General features: G+C 44.2%; 1 protein-coding gene across 5 annotated transcripts in view; it reads right to left on the bottom strand.

Annotated features, from left to right (window-relative positions):
* CEP112 (centrosomal protein 112) overlaps nt 1-16,054 on the bottom strand; it is a 224,621-nt gene that overhangs the window by 154,376 nt on the left and 54,191 nt on the right. For all 5 annotated transcript variants that reach the window (XR_014216733.1, XM_082212425.1, XM_082212423.1 and 2 more), the window contains 5 exons: nt 8,140-8,294; nt 7,086-7,215; nt 6,504-6,596; nt 5,211-5,270; nt 577-656 (listed from right to left, as the gene is read on the bottom strand). Coding sequence is in view for 4 of the 5 variants with exons in the window: in XM_082212425.1 (XP_082068551.1) it covers nt 577-656; nt 5,211-5,270; nt 6,504-6,596; nt 7,086-7,215; nt 8,140-8,294 (518 nt within the window). In the remaining variant the exon portion in view is untranslated. The remainder of the gene's footprint in view (nt 1-576; nt 657-5,210; nt 5,271-6,503; nt 6,597-7,085; nt 7,216-8,139; nt 8,295-16,054) is intronic.

Raw genomic sequence — 16,054 nt, 5'->3', positions numbered from 1 at the left:
ATTAATTTATATAATGTATGGGAGTATATTACGTTGCATGTGTGTGTGTGTGTGTGTGTGTGTGTGTGTGTGTATATATATATATATATATATATATATATATATATATATATATATATTTGCTTTCGTAGATTTTCACGGGTATAGGAATGCAGGTTTTGGTGTCTTCGGGTGTCTTCCCGTGTAAGAGTCGGGGTGTCTGGGCGACGTTTCGACGAGGTCTCACTCGTCATCTTCAGGCTGGTGCTTTCGGCTTCTTGTTACTGGAACAGAGCAACAAGAAGCCGAAAGCACCAGCCTGAAGATGACGAGTGAGACCTCGTCGAAACGTCGCCCAGACACCCCGACTCTTACACGGGAAGACACCCGAAGACACCAAAACCTGCATATATATATATATATATATATATATATATATATATATATATTACACATATTTGTTCTCCCCACCCCCTCACGTCTCCCCTTTTTTTCCTTTGTATCAATTTATTTCTTTATAGCCGAGATTCTTTCAATAAAAATATTAATATTTAAAAAAAATCTTCCTCAGGAACATTCTGGAGCCATTTTACTCACCTCAGCATGTCTTCCATTTTTCGTATTCTCCTATGAGAATCCTTTCTCTCCTTCTCAAAGTCATTCTGCAACCCATGCATCTAACATTTAAAAAATAAAAAGAGTTACGTTCCAGCCATCACACACCCTGATAACCGTGACATATGGTCACTGCCATTCATTCTCTGAGGTCTTCCACAACAGACTCTATGTCAGGCTGCATTTGAAGATGGTTCTGAAAATTCAGCTAATGCAGAATACAGCAGCCTGCCCATTAACCAGCACAGACCACTATTCTCACATACAGTGGTACCTCGGGTTAAGAACTTAATTCGTTCCGGAGGTCCGTTCTTAACCTGAAACTGTTCTTAACCTGAAGCACCAGTTTAGCTAATGTGGCCTCCCACTGCCGCTGCACGACTTCTGTTCTCATACTGAAGCAAAGTTCTTAACCCAAGGTACTATTTCTGGGTTAGTGGAGTCTGTAACCTGAAGCGTCTGTAACCTGAAGCATCTGTAACCCAAGGTACCACTGTATCGCCTGTTTTGAAATACAGTCGTACCTAAGTTCCCAAACGCCTTGCGAGTCAAATGTTTTGGCGCCCGAACGCCACAAACCCAGAAGTGAGTATTCCAGTTTGCAAACATTCTTTGGAACCTGAACATCTGACACAGCTTCCGTGGCTTCCAATTGGCTGCAGAAGCTTACTGCAGCCAATTGGAAGCCGCACCTTGGTTTCCGAACATTTTGGAAGTCAAACGGACTTCTGGAATGGATTCCGTTCGACTTCCAATGTACCACTGTATCTGCAATTGTCCCAGTTTGTTTTCCAGTCCAATATTAAGGGCTTATTTAAGGCAGAGCTTTCCAAACTGTGTGTTACGACATATCTGGTACGCCCCGCGGATGACCTTAAGGTCTACAAATGACAACACTTTGGAGGTCCCAAGTCGCAAGGTGGTTAGATTGGTCTCAACTAGGGCCAGAGCCTTTTCAATACTGGCCCCGACTTGGTGGAATGCTCTGTCACAAGAGACTAGGGCCCTGCGGGATTTGACATCTTTCTGCAGGGCCTGCAAGACAGAGCTGTTCCACCTGGCCTTTGGTTTGGACTCAGTCTGACCCTTATGGTTCCCTCCCCTTACGGTTTTGATCTATGGGCTACTTCTAAAACGAGGCTGCATTTTAAATTGTATTTTAACCTGTATTTTAAATTGTCCCCCCCCCAATTATGATTTGATTGTAATTTTACCAGTGTTAGCCACCCTGAGCCCAGCTCTGGCCAGGGTATAAATAAAATTTATTATTATTATTATTAGCATGTCAGCTGCAATGTGTGTGTCGCGTGAACGCTCCCTGCACTCCTCCCAGGGCTGGAAAGGGCCAGTCTATTTCCTGCAAAAGCCTACTCCTGCCTTTGTCCACTAGAGTTGCAAGTAAGCCCAACCAGTGATGCAAGTGAACTTGGGACAAAGCTAAGTGAGCATGAGCCAGATAGTCATGTAAAATACAGTAGTGTTAAGAAATAAAACAGCATAACTGAGAGTTTTAAATGTTTCTTTAAGAATTTACTTCTTGTTAGTGGAACTTGCCAGGGAGAGCTTTGTCCCTTTTGCCACCTTGTACTGCAAAGAAGATTGAACGCTGCCATCTCGCCATTCTTGAGCAATGTGATCACAGATTTTACATGCTCTAGATATTTCTCACTACGTTGTCCTCAGTTAAATAAGTCAAAAGTTATGGAAAGCCATGAAGATCAGCTAATATACCTATGACTGTAATGTTTGGTTGCTAGCAATTCTGCTCTGTAGTGGGTCTTTTACTTTGAGGTCTGCTTTTCTTTATCGGTCCAACAGAGTCAAAACTTTAAACTTGCTAGACATATGTTCCCAGTGCTTTTGCCCAAGGCAGAATAGGTGTTAAGGTTGTTTCTTCCTTTGATATGGTTCTGATACCTATGTGGAACTGTCAACCTCACGTCTGTTGCAGAGATAGTTCTCATTTGTCTAGTGGAGTTTTCAAGCTTAATATGCTGCGATAAATAAAATAATAACACTAGAATACGTCTGTTGAATTAGCCCCTACTAATGTAGTTGCATTTAATGGCTGTTTTTATGTCTTGTAGGTAAACCACAGATGGCTAATAATTTCAGCCCTGGGGTCATATATTATCCTCCGAAGAACCCTTCAAAGAATGTCTGCCAGTGGACAAAAAAAGTGCACGTGGCAGAAACAGAAGCCACCCCACACTCTCATGCATGCATACATACACCAGAAAATGCGCACCAAATGCTGAAGATGGTGGTGTCAAAGCTATGGGCTCAGAAAGCAATCTCAGTGCAATTTTTTAATCACTGAACACAACTCTCCCCACCCCTGGGAGCAGACACCTATGCTCTACCATGTGACAACACAGCCTCAATGTGATTGGATTCTCAGGGGTTTTCAGGGGCCACAAAAATCACTTGAGGATGCCACATGGGGCCATGAGATAGCTACCCCTGATGTAAAGCAAGTAACCTCTTGGTTTGGGGCAACTGGCTAAAACATTTTAAAATGTTTTAAGTAAAGGTAAAGGGACCCCTGACCATTAGGTCCAGTCGTGGCCGACTCTGGAGTTGCGGCGCTCATCTCGCTTTATTGGCAGAGGGAGCTGGCGTACAGCTTCCGGGTCATGTGGCCAGCATGACTAAGCCGCTTCTGGCGAACCAGAGCAGCGCACGGAAACGCCGTTTACGTGCTTTCAAACTGCTATGTTGGCAGGAGCAGGGACCGAGCAACGGGAGCTCACCCCATTGCGGGGATTCAAACCGCCGACCTTCTGATCATTAAGTCCTAGGCTCTGTGGTTTAACCCACAGCGCCACCCGCGTAAAATGTTTTAAAGAGCCAGTGTGGTGTAGTGGTTAAGAGCGGTAGTCACATAATCTGGGAAACCGGGTTCGTGTTTCCGCTCCTCCACATGCAGCTGCTGGGTGACCTTGGGCCAGTCACACTTCTGTGAAGTCTCTCAGCCCCACTCACCTCACAGAGTGTTTGTTGTGGGGGAGGAAGGGAAAGGAGAATGTTAGCCGCTTTGAGACTCCTCAAGGGGAGTGAAAGGCGGGATATCAAATCCAAACTCTTCTTCTTCTTCTTAAATGGTTCTAATTTTGGTTCCTCTGTTTTGTTTTTGTCGGGCGGGTGCTGGTTAAATGTTTAGCTGGGGTTGGCGGTTATTTTAACCTGGGTATAATTGTAAACCGTTATTACTGTTATTGTTGCTGCTGTTATTATTGATTTCTATTGCTTTATTGGTTTGTTTGTTGCTTGAATAGGATATTTTGTTTTTTAATGTTTTATGTTTTGTTATGTTTTTATATATGTTGTAAGCCGCCCAGGGTAGCTGGGAAAACCCAGCCTGATGGGCGGGATAGACATTATGTTGTTGTTGTTGTTGTTGTTGTTGTTGTTGTTGTTGTTGTTGTATATATCAATGCAACCACATTTTCCCTTTTCCAATACATTATTAACTGCCGGATCTGATGATCATCGGTTCTATGGTAGCTGCTCCTTGCCCTGGCTTCAATAATATATGTGGTATGTGGTAAGAGGTGGTATGTGGGCTACTGACACACATATGCTTTTAGCCTAGCACAGACAAACCATGTAGAACTATCCACAGCTCAAACACCAGGTCTCTACATTATAGTATATGCAGTGGGCAACTGCATTAATGGGCATCTCTTCTAAATCAAGACATCAACTGAGTGATGGCCAACAAGCACCCAACAATATATATCTGAAACAATCACACTATCATGCGCATTCTGGAAAAGCAAAGTTGGCCAGCCTTGATTTACGTTTTCCTACACCGCTGCAAGGGAAAGTACACACAGCAAAGATCAAACCTAACTCTTTTGTACTCTCAGGAACCTGTTAAGAGTTCCAACAAGTGTGTGAAAATCAAGAGAGATATTTGCAGGATTCTTTATACATGATTATGTTCTCCATTGTTCCCTACAAAAGTGCATACTCCGATAGAAAAAAATAGAGCTCAAGTGAAATATTTCTGTATTTTGTTAAGAATTCTGTGTGATTGGGGTTGATGGACTGCCATGAAAATTTCAAGGACAGGCTTGTCAGCAAATAGGGGGTTGTGGAGATTGAAAGTGGAAGAAAACAGTTTAATATTACTTTTCTCAATCTGGCACAAGGAGCTACTGTATTGGGGTGGAATGAGCCTGCGTCCTCCAGTCTCTGCCTCACTGATTGATCTGGAGAACAGGCAGATATAATCTGTGATTTGTTTTTTAGTTAGTAGATCTTCCAATTCAACCTTTTAAATCTGGATGTCATTATAACTAAAAATAATTACTGAAAGATCTTAAGCATTTTCAGACAGGGCACTATTCAAATCTTTAACCTAAGAGGGTTCCCCCCACTTTATGGACTAAAATACGCTAGTGAATATAACTTAGCCAAGACAGTATAGCTCTCTGACAAACATCAACAGGTTTATCGTTGAAAAAAGCTCCTTGGCAGATAAGCTTTTACATTTCACCAGTTCTGTGTTCCTTTTCTGGCCAACATTTGCATTTTATGGTTTATAAATAAATCTTTTAATGGCTACAGCGGATATTCCATACAATAAAACTTATACTTCAATTCATTACCTTCTTTTCAAGATCTCTCTCTAAATGAAGTTTCTCCTGCATATATGTCTGTTCTTGATCCTGAAAAATAGAGGTCAAGGAACAGACGATTACATGATAAATAAAACTTTTGGAACTATCTGATAACCATATTCAATGCACATGTAACAGCAAGTTTGATCAGACGGTGGGGAGTTGACTTAGCTAATCAATTTTAAAACAGGTGAAAAACTGGTCTTTAGAAAAGGTGTGGGAATCTGAGCTCAAGATGCCACCAGTTCCAGTCTCCCATTAAGGTAAAGGGACCCCTGACCATTAGGTCCAGTCGTGACCGACTCTGGGGTTGCGGCGCTCATCTTGCTTTATTGGCCAAGGGAGCTGGCGTACAGCTTCCAGGTCATGTGGCCAGCATGACTAAGCCACTTCTGGCGAACCAGAGCAGCACACGGAAACGCCGTTTAACTTCCCGCCAGAGCAGTACCTATTTATCTACTTGCACTTTTTGATGTGCTTTCGAACTGCTAGGTTGGCAGGAGCAGGGACCGAGCAACAGGAGCTCACCCCGTCGCGGGGATTCGAACCGCCGACCTTCTGATCGGCGAGTCCTAGGCTCTGTTGTTTAACCCACAGTGCCACCCGCGTCCCATTAGAGGTGTGCAAACATGCAGAACCAGTTTCCATATGCCCCCCACCCCAAAGCGGGGAGAGAGGTTTGAATACATGAGCAAAATACCACAAACCAGTCAGCTGCATAATGTGGCCTCCTCTCCCTAAAGGGTTACACAACCCGTAGTAAAGGCAGCTAATGGATAAAGAAGGAAAGGATGCTGGGCAGTGGAAAGCTGAAAAGGAGATGCAGTGAATTTACTGGTTAGGAATGAGAAAGAATAAGAGCCAGGCATAATTTGGACAGCGAGGAAAAGGCAGCAAATATTTGAAATGTAGGAGCCATGCGACATGTTTATGCTAATGTACTAATTTATACAAATGTAGCTATCACTATGTAAGACAGACACAGGGATTACTTTCAACTTCACTGTATGCATTTCTTTAATCCACTGATATATACGCTTTTCATATCAGTTCAATAAGCAAGGAAATAAGACAAATAGCCCCCAAGTTTCTTTAAAGGGTTTAGCCAGAAATAAGAACATATTCCATTATTACGGATGTTGAGTGATTGGCTCACATTTCCAAGAACTCCAGAAACTCTCTCACTTGAGCATTCTATTCATACAAATCACAGAAAGTAGTAAAAAGAAAAAAGAAAAAAAAGGCTCATCATTTTTCCTGAGTGAAAAATGCAGGGCTCACCCTCAGCTGTTGCTGCCTTTGATGTTCTGATTCCAGTAACTGTTGTTTTAATTGCGACACACACTGTTCTAATTCTTCAATCACATCAGATGCCTGTAGGGATTTAATAGACAAGGGAATGTTGGTCTTGTATTAGCTCCGGCAGAAGTAAACTTTTTTCAAAGTTCAACTTAAAAGACAGGGGGAGGAGAAGATGATCTACTTGGAAAAGATACAGAAAACTTTTAAACTCAGTCTCTCCATATTTCATTTGTCCTTAAAATGCAAATACTACTATAGTTACTGATAGATTAAACAGTGTTGTTAGAATAGTCATTGGCACCTGATTAAAAATTGTGCACACACTTCAGAGAAACAAACTAACGTTGAAACATTAGATTTCAACCCTGTCAACATACATGCATATAAGTATATTAAGGGAGCTAAGAAGAATAGGTTGATTAAATTAAACCCAGTCATACCTATACATGTGTATGCAAGCATAAAACCTCAAAAATTAACACTGAAAACTTGCTTTAATATATTGTTTATATATAAGCCTATCTGTATATAAGCCTATCCTATTCTTGAGTGTGAACTTACTTTCACTGCAGAAAGAGCATGTTCCTGTTTCAACAAATCTATGTCATCATCATATTTGCTTTGTAGAGTCTGAATGTTCTGCTCAAAGTCTTGTACAATACGCCCCTTTTCTTTCTGAAGTGAGTTGCATCTAGAAATATTGCAAGGAAATCTAAGCAGAGGTATCTGAAATAACACAACATTCTCTTCTCTTACACATCTTACAGCATGAACAGAACAATATTAATCTTCATTTTCTTATGAAGCATGAAAATGCAATCACTTCAAACAATGAACTGCTTTTACAAAAATACAACCAACGAGAAAACAATCCCTATACCAATTCATATACCAATCCCTATAGCTTTATATAGAGCTCCATTTTCAACCAGGGACTCCACACCCACCATTGGGAAATCCTGTGAGAAGCAACCAATAACAGATAAAGATCAAAATAAAAAAATTCCTTCCTGTAGCACCTTAAAGACCAACTAAGTTAGTTCTTGGTATAAGCTTTCGTGTGCATGCACACTTCTTCAGATACACAGATAAAGATCAAGTACATTATCTGAGGTAATGGCAGATGAAGGTTTGCTTATACATTCACTTTTCTCATAAAGTTACTATCCGGATCAAGGAGAACAAGAAGTTCAAGAATGCTTACACTACACTATTTTGCTGACTTTCCTGGGTTCTTTATAGGTTCATTGTATTTCTCCATAGAACTGTGAATTCCTCAACTACTGATGTGCCTTGGTGCCACAAGATTGTTTGTTGTCTTTGCTACAACATATCAACATCACTACCCCCTTAGAAGTTGTACCTCTGCTATTGATTAGTATCACCGTTGATTTATCCCATTAACTGCCGTGGAAACACATCAGAAGGTGAGGAAATTATTCCACAGTAATGTGATCCAAGTAAATAGGCAAGTAAAACATACCCAGATATTTAAGAAACTCAAAATGCAACTTTTCGTTTTCATTTACCAGTCAGTTATTACTAAATACTAATGTTTTATTACAGGTGGCACTTGTAACACCTATTATCCAAAATGGAAGTGTTCATTAAGTACCTTGCCTTGACTTCTTCGAGTTCTGTGCACACAGCCTGGTAGGCTTGCTCAAGACTGGTCTTTTCTTGAGATAACTTCTGATGCTGCAAATTACTGGATTCTGCTTCCACAGTCAACTGGTGGACACGGGCCTCCAGCTCTTTGACCATCTGGTTCTAAATAAAGTGGTTAAAACTCTGTTAGGAATTGAGTTGATGTGCAGATTCTCTATGGAAAATACAAAGGTTGGAAAAGCAAGCCCATCAAATCACATACAACAAAACAAATTAAATGTGTATCAATTTCAAACAATTTCAAACAGAATGAACAGCCTTTCATTCAAAATTTCAAATTTCAAAAACAATTTCAAATTTTCATTTCCAGATGGGAGAGTCATTATAGAGAGTTGCTCCAGAATAATATACCATTCTATACTTAATCTTGGACTGGACTTAACCGTCCATGGTTCCTTTTCCTTTTCCTTTATACCTAATCTCATCATAAAGCTATAAAAATTGAGACTGTAAAGAATTGGTAGATTTACTAATGCAGTGGTACCTCGGGTTACATACACTTCAGGTTACAGACTCCGCTAACCCAGAAATATTACCTCGGGTTAAGAACTTTGCTTCAGGATAAGAATAGAAATCGTGCTCCGGCGGCGCGGCGGCAACAGGAGGCCCCATTAGCTAAAGTGGTGCTTCAGGTTAAGAACAGTTTCAGGTTAAGAACGGACCTCCGGTACGAATTAAGTACTTAACCCGAGGTACCACTGTACAGAGAACTGAATAATACTGGCATCATATGGTTGGCATTTGTTTCTCTCGAGAGACAATGGAGTGCACCTCTGGAGGTGAAGTCAAGCTGCTGCATTAGCAACACTGAGGTGACCTCCCTGGAGCACAAGCCTAGACAGTGTGGACAGATGACAAGACCCCACTCTTGGCTTCACTGATGTGCTCCAAAGGAAAGCAGAGCAGTACGTTTGGCACTAGCTTGGCTGCAGTAGCTGCTGGAAGGAGGCATACAAAGCACCATCCAAGGAACTCCACTCCAGATTTGTGCAGGATTTATTCCTTAACCTTTTTTTCTCCTGAGGATATCCCACAAGGCAGCAGAAGTTTCAGATCAGAGTTTTCCTTTGTCCCTTATCTGAAAGTAGGTTTGTTATGCCCCTGCACTTTTGTTTTGCCACTGCAGTATTCTATATATCATGCCATGAGGCAAATACATGCTATTTCTTCCTTTTAGATAGCACTACTGTACGGGGACTAGATGTCAGGGGGGCTTTTGCATAGTGCTGCTGATGGGTCCCCAACACAGACAACCTGAACCCTTCAACACTGTTGCATTATTATTATTTTTAAAAAAACTTCTGGCAGCAACATCACTCATGGTCCTCCCTCCTGGACCTCCGGGCAGCATTTTAGCAGCAGGTGTATGGTAGTACCATTTTTTAATCTTGGCCCCCTTGGTGAAAAGGCTGTTCGCTATCTGAATTTATCCAAAATGCAAATACACATGATTCATTTACATAGTGAATGTACACAAGCCATTAATTAATTAATGGTAGGTTAGGCTGAGAGGCAGTGACTGGCCCAGGGTCATCCAGTGAGCTTCACGGCCGAGTGGAGATTTGAAACCTGGTCATCACCCCGCCCCGCCCCCCGCCCCGGTCCTACTCTGACGCTTGAACTACTACATGACACAGGCTCTCTTCTCATTTCTACCACTTCTTATTCCAAAAGCAATCTCTACACCATCTGTTTCATAGATCTATGGGTCCAGGCATTACAATTTGAGCAACTTAGAACAGCAAGTGGCCATTGCAAAATGAGCTGAACTTGCCTCCTGTCCAAAAGATGCACTGCTGCCATCCCACTGCAATTTATTTATTTATTTATTAATCATCTGGATGTTGCTCTTCGGGGCACTGTGCACCCAGAACTATTCACAACATCATAAAACAATACGTAAATAAAATAGAACGTAACGACAGCACTGGTGTTCGCAATCCTTTAAAAGTCTGAGCAGTTTACAAGCATCAGTACAAATTAGCACCTAAGAAGCAGAACCATCTGTAGTAAAATAACCAGTTCTAAGGGTATAGCCTTTAAGAGGTTTGATAGAGGTAGGTTTTTAAGACACACATAAACACCGGCAGTAGAGAGGCCATACACATCCTTGTGGAGTTCCTCAATCTGGAGGGCACTACAGAGAAGGTCCCATCTCTCATGCCCAGCAGCCGAACTGACCTGATAGGCAGATATACAAGCAAAACCTCTGAGCTTGCTCAGAAATCAGTGGCGTAGCGTGGGGGGTGCCAGGGGTGCCGGCCGCACCGGGCGCAACATTGGGGGGGGGCGTTTGGCCGGCCCTCCTCGAGGAAGCAGGAACCCCACTGTCCTCGGACCTCCTCCGAAGGCTGGCGGTGGGGCGGAGAGACCTCCTCCCGGCACCAGGCTTCAGAAGGATGCTCCGAAGCCTGGCGGTGGGGCGGAGTGACCTTCTCCCCGCACCAGCCTTCGGAAGGCTGCTCCGAAGCCTGGCGGTGGGGCGGAGAGACCTCCTCCCGCCGCCAGGCTTCGGAAGGCTCCTCCGAAGGCTGGCGGTGGGGCGGACAGACCTTCTCCCCGTGCCAGCCTTCGGATGGCTGTCCTGAAGACTTGTGGTGGGAGCAGTGGCATAGCGTGGGGGGTGCAGGGGGGCCTGCTGCACCTGGCGCAGCATCTGGGGGGGGCGCGGAAGAGACTCGAGTGCTAAAATCCACGGGTTAGGGGGCGCAAATTACTTGCCTTGTGTCGGGTTAGGGGGCGCAAATTACTTGCCTTGCCCCGGGTGCTGAGAACCCACGCTACGCCACTGTCAGAAATGTACAGGCAAGCAATGCCACTGGTATAGATTTGGTGTCCTATGCACTACACCACGGGTGTCAAACACAAGGCCCGGGGGCCGAATCCGGCCCGCCAGACCTCGTCATGTGGCCCGTGTAGCCGCCGGCGGCCGCCAGCCTTCACCTTTTATCCTCGCTTCTTCTTTTTTTGACACAAGAAAGCCGCCTCTTCATCGCATGCGCGGCAGCCTACAAGCCAGAGAACGTCTGCCCTCTAGCGGCGCCGGCCGTTCTACACAGGAAACCTCCACTTTACATGCATTCAGGAAACCTCCGCTTGTTTTTATATTGAGCGCATGCCATCCTGTGATGTGACAGATCCAACGGTTGCCTGAACCCTTCTCTCCTGTACTGTAAGTACATATGATGTATAGTCCTACAGATACAACCGGCCCTTTGAGGGTGACCAAACTGCTGATGCGGCCCCCCGATGAATTTGAGTTTGACACCCCTGCACTACACACTCACTATCAACTAGCATTCTGCACCAGCTGAAAGTTTCTGGACAGTCTTCAAAGGCAGCCCAATGTAGAGTACATTACAGTAGTCTTTCCTGAATGCGACCAGCCAATGGATTGCTGGGGCAGGGTTTGATCTCTCTAGATAAATTTGTAACTGGCATACCAGTCTCAACTGGTAAAGGTCAGATGCCTCCCATGACAACCAGGCAAGTGGTTAAAATTAAAGCTGGGTCAGGATTCAGGAATTTAAACAGGACACACAAATCACATTATGTTAACAAAGGCTTGTGCGGCAGAAGAACGTGGAAAGAATGAATATTTCCAGCCACTGTTAAAGTGAAACTTAGCATCCATCAACTCAGTGCTTTTTTATAGTATGTAGCTGAAATTATTGTTGACACAATTATGTAAACTGGAGATTTTTATGGCTCATACTTGGGTAAAGCACTTGCATTATATATTCTGAAACACGAAGATCACATACGCAGTGCATTCTTAAAATATATTCTTTCAAATTGTTCTTAACACATCTTTAAGGACTGTATTTGTTTGGACAAAAAGTCAAGCACATTTTTCTTTTCAATTATAGGATTTGCTGTGCAGCCAGTGGAGATTACTATCCTGCTTTTGATAAACAGCAGCTTTCAGACATCCTGTATCCAGTAGATTTGGCCATATGATAAGATCAAGAGGATATCCCACTTTGCCAATTGGACAGTATTTGGCAAGGGGGGGGGGAATAACTTGAAACACTCGAAAAAGAATAAACTTTTCTTGTTTAAGAAACCGTTAGCAGTTCATAATGGCACACGAGAGAAAACCGAAAGGGCCCAAATAATCATTTTAAAAGCATTGATAATGAAAACAATAAACCCACTGGCTAGAAATTAAAACACATCTCCTAGCTGATTTCAAGTAAAATTACTTTAAAAAAAAAATGTTCTACCAGAAAAGGACTCAAGGCAATGTACTGTAAATGAAAAAATAGCTCATATATAAAAACAATAAAAACCAAAGGCAACAGAGTGTAAGCTACTTTAATAGGACAAGAAAATTAAAATATTTACTCCCTGTCTGAACTCTGATACTGAGGCAGGGTGGGATGCTTTCCAAGAAAGCAGATTCCAAAGTTCTGGTGCTACTACAGAGAACACCCTGCCCCAGGCTTTACAAAGATTTCACAAAGACGTAGAGGGAAAACCTGGACAACCAATCACCAAGAATGGAGATGTTCATATGGAAGGAAATGTGTGCCTGTTAGAAATTCAAATGGAAAGATATTTTAACCTAGATGACAGAGATAAAATGAATTGTAATCTTAATGGAAAAAGATGAAACTTCATTACATAAACTCTGCATATATCGTATTTTTCGCTCCATAGGACGCACCTAGTTTTTAGAGGAGGAAAATACGGAAAAAAATATTCTGAATCAAATGTTGCACTAAACTATTTAAAGCAGCAAAGCGGGCGGCTCCTGTCCACTTTGCTGCTTTAAATTGAGCCTCAGAGGAGGGTAGGAAGGGGAACCATGGCTTATCTAAGTCCAGTTAATAATGCTGAGCCTGACTTATGGCCATCAAGATTAGCCTGGCCGTCTCAGTGGAAATCTGGGGGGGCTGGGGTGGACTTTCAGTGGTCAAAGTGTGGTTGTGTCTTCCTGCCTGGCATCTATTTCCTGCCGTCTTTCCCCCTGCACCCTGCTTCGAGGGAAGGAAGCGGAGCCATGGATCCTCTGCTCGCAACTGCAGTGGATTCCCTCCACTTTGAAGTAGGAAAGTGGGAGAGGAGCTGCTTACATGAGTGTAAGCTGCTCCCCTCCCACTTTGCTGCTTCAAAGGGAGCCCAGGAGGAGGGAATCCGCTGCAGCCGCAAGCAGTGGAGGACCCATGGTCCCTTTCCTTCCCTCCTCCGTGATTGCTTTGAAGCAGGAAAGTAGGAGAGGAGCTGCTTACACAAGTGTAAGGTGCTCCCCTCCCACTTTGCTGCTTCAAAGCAATCACGGAGGAGGGAATCCGCGGCAGCCGTGAGCAGCGGAGGATCCATGGTCCCCTTCCTTCTCTCCTCCGTAGTTGCTTTGAATCAGGAAAGTGGGAGAGGAGCTGCTTACACAAGTGTAAGCTGCTCCCCTCCCACTTTCCTGCTTCAAAGCAATCACGGAGGAGGGAATCCGCGGCAGCCGTGAGCAGCGGAGGATCCATGGTCCCCTTCCTTCTCTCCTCCGTAGTTGCTTTGAAACAGGAAAGTGGGAGACGAGCTGCTTACACGAGTGTAAGCTGCTCCCCTCCCACTTTGCTGCTTCAAAGGGAGCCCAGGAGGAGGGAATCCACTGCAGCCGCAAGCAGTGGAGGACCCATGGTCCCTTTCCTTCCCTCCTCCGTGATTGCTTTGAAGCAGGAAAGTAGGAGAGGAGCTGCTTACACAAGTGTAAGCTGCTCCCCTCCCACTTTGCTGCTTCAAAGCAATCACTTAGGAGGGAATCCGCGGCAGCCGTGAGCAGCGGAGGATCCATGGTCCCCTTCCTTCTCTCCTCCGTAGTTGCTTTGAAACAGGAAAGTGGGAGACGAGCTGCTTACACTAGTGTAAGCTGCTCCCCTCCCACATTGCTGCTTCAAAGGGAGCCTGGGAGGAGGGAATCTGCTGCATTCGCCAGCAGAGGATGCATGGTCCCCTTCCTTCCCTCCTCCGTAGTTGCTTTGAAGCAGGAAAGTGGGAGAGGAGCTGCTTACACGAGTGTAAGCTGCTCCCCTCCCACATTGCCGCTTCAAAGGGAGCCCGGGAGGAGGGAATTTGCTGCAGCTTCCCCCACCTCCCGCAGAAGCCGCACGCTCTTTAAAGGGGCTGCGCGGCTTCTCCTGGCTTTTCTGGGAGGTGGGGGGACTCCCCCACCTCGTAGAAAAGCCTGCAGGAGCCGCACAGCCTTTAAAGAGGGCGCCGCTCTTGGGGGCTTTTCCCCCAGGGGGGAAAAGGGACTGATGCGGCCAGTCAGTCCCTTCTCCCTCCCAGAGAAAAGCCCCCAAGAGCGCACGAAGCTTGTGTGCGGCTCTTGAGGGCTTTCCCCGCCTGCCTCCCCCCTGCATTCGCTCCATAGGACGCACACACATTTTCCCTTGCTTTTTAGGAGGGAAAAAGTGCGTCCTGTGGTGCGAAAAATACGGTAGGTCATTAGCAATGGTGTGGCCAACTTAATAAAGTGTCCACATCAGATCTACCCTTGTAAGGCGGGCCTCCTGAAAACACCCTCGGAAGAGGTTAAAATGTTCATCTTACAGTGTTTTGGTAAAGGTATGTCCTGAGCACCAGGGCTGCCTGCACATCTCATGTAAAGAAGTCCTTTTTCACAAAGCTGCTGAGGTGGCAGCTCCCCAACCAAGCATGCCACAAAACCCTCAGGGACTGAAAGTTAATGCAACTGTGTAGAGCAATACACCAACCATGGAAAAGGAAAGATTGTGAAGACTCTTCTGACCATTATGGGAGTGGGCCATTGAGGAGCACTGAAACTCCCCATGGACTCTGACAATCCCCAGAGAGAAAGTGACTGTGTGCCTTACCTTCCTGTGTCAGACATTTGGTACTTGCTGTGTCCTCTGTGGTGAATCAAACCACATGGTCGTTTAGGCAACCATGATTCTAATGACAAAATCTGTGGAATCTGCCATTTGGAAAGCCTATTGAAGAAGTCTATGGTCCAGTTTTCTCCCTACTGGTGCTTCCTAGATCCTCTCCCATCAGTTCCAGCTAGCATGGCCAATTTATGCAGCCTGGGGCTCATGGGTGTTGTAGTTGAAAACATCCGGAGAGCACCAGATTTGACATGCAAGACTTGTCACTCCACAAGTTCATGTGTCCACCAGTGCTTGTGAAGTGGAAGCCTATGCCATGAAGAATGACTGCCAGAACATGACTATACGTGGAAAAACTGAGACCTAAGGGAAACTCTCTCTCTCTCTTTCCAATCTCCAAGTGAACCAGCTCTTTCCCATCTCCAAGTGAAGTGTATGCCAGGATAGTGTGACCAAAGGGGGAGTCTCTCTACTCTGTTCTTTAGGCTAGAGTTCTTAACTTAGCTCCTTCTTCCAAAATACTAAACTGCCACAAGTAAGGAACAATGCCAGAGTCTATCTGCCCATGACAAAGGTGGGAAGAGCATGATCCTCTTCCAAAAGTAAGTTAAGGAGATGGCCCTTCCTGCCCCCCAAAAAACATAATTTCCCTATGCTAGGTGTCCTACTCCAGGAGAAAATATTGTCCCTGTAAATTTGACATCTAAAATAATAGACTGGGAAGCCTCCTCGCAATGAAGAACCAGCCATCCAAATGTACGCTGCTATAATTCCTAGTAATTCTTTACTGATGTTTATGCATACAGGCAGACTGTTACCTGAAATAAGGGGAAGTAAGAGACAGCAAGGGGCAATACAAAATAAAAACTAGACAAAGCAGTAGAGATTATGTGGAAGCAACATTAGAATTAAGCATTTTAAAAATACTGTACAAAAAAAGTGAAGAGGTATTCAGTGGTGAGGAGTGAATAAAATCATAAACCATAAAAAAGAAAGTTCATAATTCCACAATATACC

This window comes from Podarcis vaucheri, assembly GCF_965113315.1.
Source record: "Podarcis vaucheri genome assembly, chromosome: 2".
NCBI lineage: Eukaryota > Metazoa > Chordata > Lepidosauria > Squamata > Lacertidae > Podarcis > Podarcis vaucheri.
Note: the sequence above shows the minus strand (reverse complement) of the source record. Positions and strands in the feature narration are given on the sequence as shown.